Source organism: Onychostoma macrolepis, chromosome 21, assembly GCF_012432095.1.
Source record: "Onychostoma macrolepis isolate SWU-2019 chromosome 21, ASM1243209v1, whole genome shotgun sequence".
NCBI classification, from domain to species: domain Eukaryota; kingdom Metazoa; phylum Chordata; class Actinopteri; order Cypriniformes; family Cyprinidae; genus Onychostoma; species Onychostoma macrolepis.
In genome coordinates, this window is record NC_081175.1 from 31,280,647 (window position 1) to 31,283,146 (window position 2,500).

The following is a 2,500-nucleotide window of genomic DNA, read 5'->3' on the forward strand; positions in this document are numbered from 1 at the left end:
CATCAGAAACACACACATACACATCAGAAACACACACATACACATCAGAAACACACACATACACATCAGAAACACACACATACACATCAGAAACACACACATACATCAGAAACACACACATACACATCAAACACACACACACATCAAACACACACACACACATCAGAAACACACACATACATCAGAAACACACACATACATCAGAAACACACACACACACACACACATCAGAAACACACACATACATCAGAAACACACACACACACACACATCAGAAACACACACATACATCAGAAACACACACATACATCAGAAACACACACATACATCAGAAACACACACACGTATAGAAGGACATTAATTTACCAATTTTTAAAACATTTACTGTATTTAACTTTTTTTTTGTAATTAATAATATGATGTATACAGTAATTACAAGTTCTATTTATATACACACACACATACAGTATCTCACAAAAGTGAGTACACCCCTCACAATTCAGCAAAAAATGTAGTATATCTTCTGAAGGGACAATACTACACAAATGAAACTCGGATGTATTTTAGAGAAGTCAGTGTGCAGCTTGTATAGCAGTAAAGATTTACTGTCCTCTAAATATAACTCAGCATACGGTCATTATTGTCTAAAAAGCTGGCAACACAAATGAGTGCACCCTAAGTGAACATGTCAAAACTGTGTCCAAAGTGCCAATATTTTGTGTGAGCACCACTGTTATCCAGCACTGCCTCAACCCTCCTGGGCTCGGAGTTCAGCAGAGCTGCGCAGGTTGTTGCTGGGATCCTCTTCCACTCCTCCATAATAACATCACGGAGCTGCTGGATGTTACACACATGGTGCTTCTCCACCTTCAGCTTGAGGATGATCCACAGGTGTTCAGTAGGGTTCAGGTCTGGACACACACTTGGCCACTCCATCACCTTCACCTTCAGCTTCATCAGCAAGGCAGCTGTCATCTTGACGGTGTGTTTGGGGTCGTTATTATGTTGGAAAACTGCCGTTCAGCCCAGTTTCTGAAGGGAGGGGATCATGCTCTGCTTCAGAATGTCTCAGTACATGTTGGACTCCATGTTTCCCTCAATGAACCTCAGCTCCTCAGAACCAGCAGCACTCATGCACCCCAGACCATGAAGATACCTCCACCATGCTTGACTGTAGGCAAGACACACTTGGCTTGGTACTCCTCACCAGGGCATCGCCACACATGCTGGACACCATCTGAACCAAACAAGTTTATCTTAGACTCATCAGACCACAGGACATGGTTCCAGTAATTTATGCTCTTGGACAGGTTGCAGGCTTTCTTGTGAGCCAGCTTCAGAAGAGGCTATGCAAACCGACTTCTTGTAGTGTGTGGCGTATGATCTGAGCGCTGACAAGCTGACCTTCCACCTCTGCAGCCTCTAAAGCAATGCTGGCAGCACTCATGCGTCTGTGTTTGGAAGCCAGCTTCTGCACCTGACGCACAGCACAAGGATCTAACCTCTTTGATCGACGCTTGCGAGGCCTGTTCCGAGTGAAACCTCTGTATGCCGCTGGCCACTGTACTGTGACTCAGTTCCAGGGTGTTACTGATCTTCTTATAGCCTCGGCCATCTTTGTGGAGAGCAGCAGTTCTGATTATAGATCCTCAGAGAGTTCTTTGCCGTGTTGAACATCCAGTGGTCCGTATGAGAGTATTGTACTCAAAGCACCACATGTTAACTGCTCTAAAACAAGATACACTAATGTGTATAGTCCTGTCAAGCAGACAAATACATGAACATGATGAATAGGACGTGGCTTTGCATGTTTAAACGACGTTTAGATGTTATCACGGAGGGTGTACTCACTTTTGTTGCCGGTTATTTTGACAATAATGGTTATATGTTGAGTTATATTCAGAAGACAGTAATCTTTACTGCTATACAAGCTGCACATTCACTCCTCTAAAATACATCCGAGTTTCATTTCTATAGAACTGTCCCTTGAGAAGATATACTAAAATAATTGCCGAAATGTGAGGGGTGTACTCACTTTTGTGAGACACTGTATATATATTTGTAAATTGTGTTGCAATTTACTATTTTTTTGGGCCAATATGACCTGCAAACAACATAATTACTCATGATATTAATGTTATATGGAACACATAACAATTACAAAACAAAACACAGAAGTGTATTATGCGGATACTTTAACTCTTTGATAATAACAAGTGAGATTTTAATAATATTTTGACCTCTGAAGTAGTAAATGTGTGTTTATTTTGGCAGACACTCTTGAATGTGTTCAGAAGCACAGCTGCAGAGCCTCTCGGTGTTTACTATAGTAAAGAGGATGATCAGAGCGCGTGCTGCAGTAAAGAGCGGTTCGGTCGAGTAGAGTGTGTGCTGCGGTACCGGTCGTGCAGGGTGACGGCTCTCCGGTCCTCCGGCAGCAGGTAGAAGCGGATCTCCGCGGCTCGGATCAAGCAGCTCCAGATGAACTGCTGACTGAGCG

At 43.0% G+C, this 2,500-nt stretch overlaps 1 protein-coding gene across 1 annotated transcript in view; it reads right to left on the reverse strand.

The window, feature by feature from the left end:
* LOC131529053 (general transcription factor 3C polypeptide 1-like) overlaps window positions 1-2,500 on the reverse strand; it is a 5,153-nt gene that overhangs the window by 2,457 nt on the left and 196 nt on the right. The window contains exon 1 of the mRNA XM_058758563.1: window positions 2,401-2,500. This exon is cut by the window's right edge and continues 196 nt beyond it. Within this exon, the coding sequence (XP_058614546.1) occupies window positions 2,401-2,500 (100 nt within the window). The remainder of the gene's footprint in view (window positions 1-2,400) is intronic.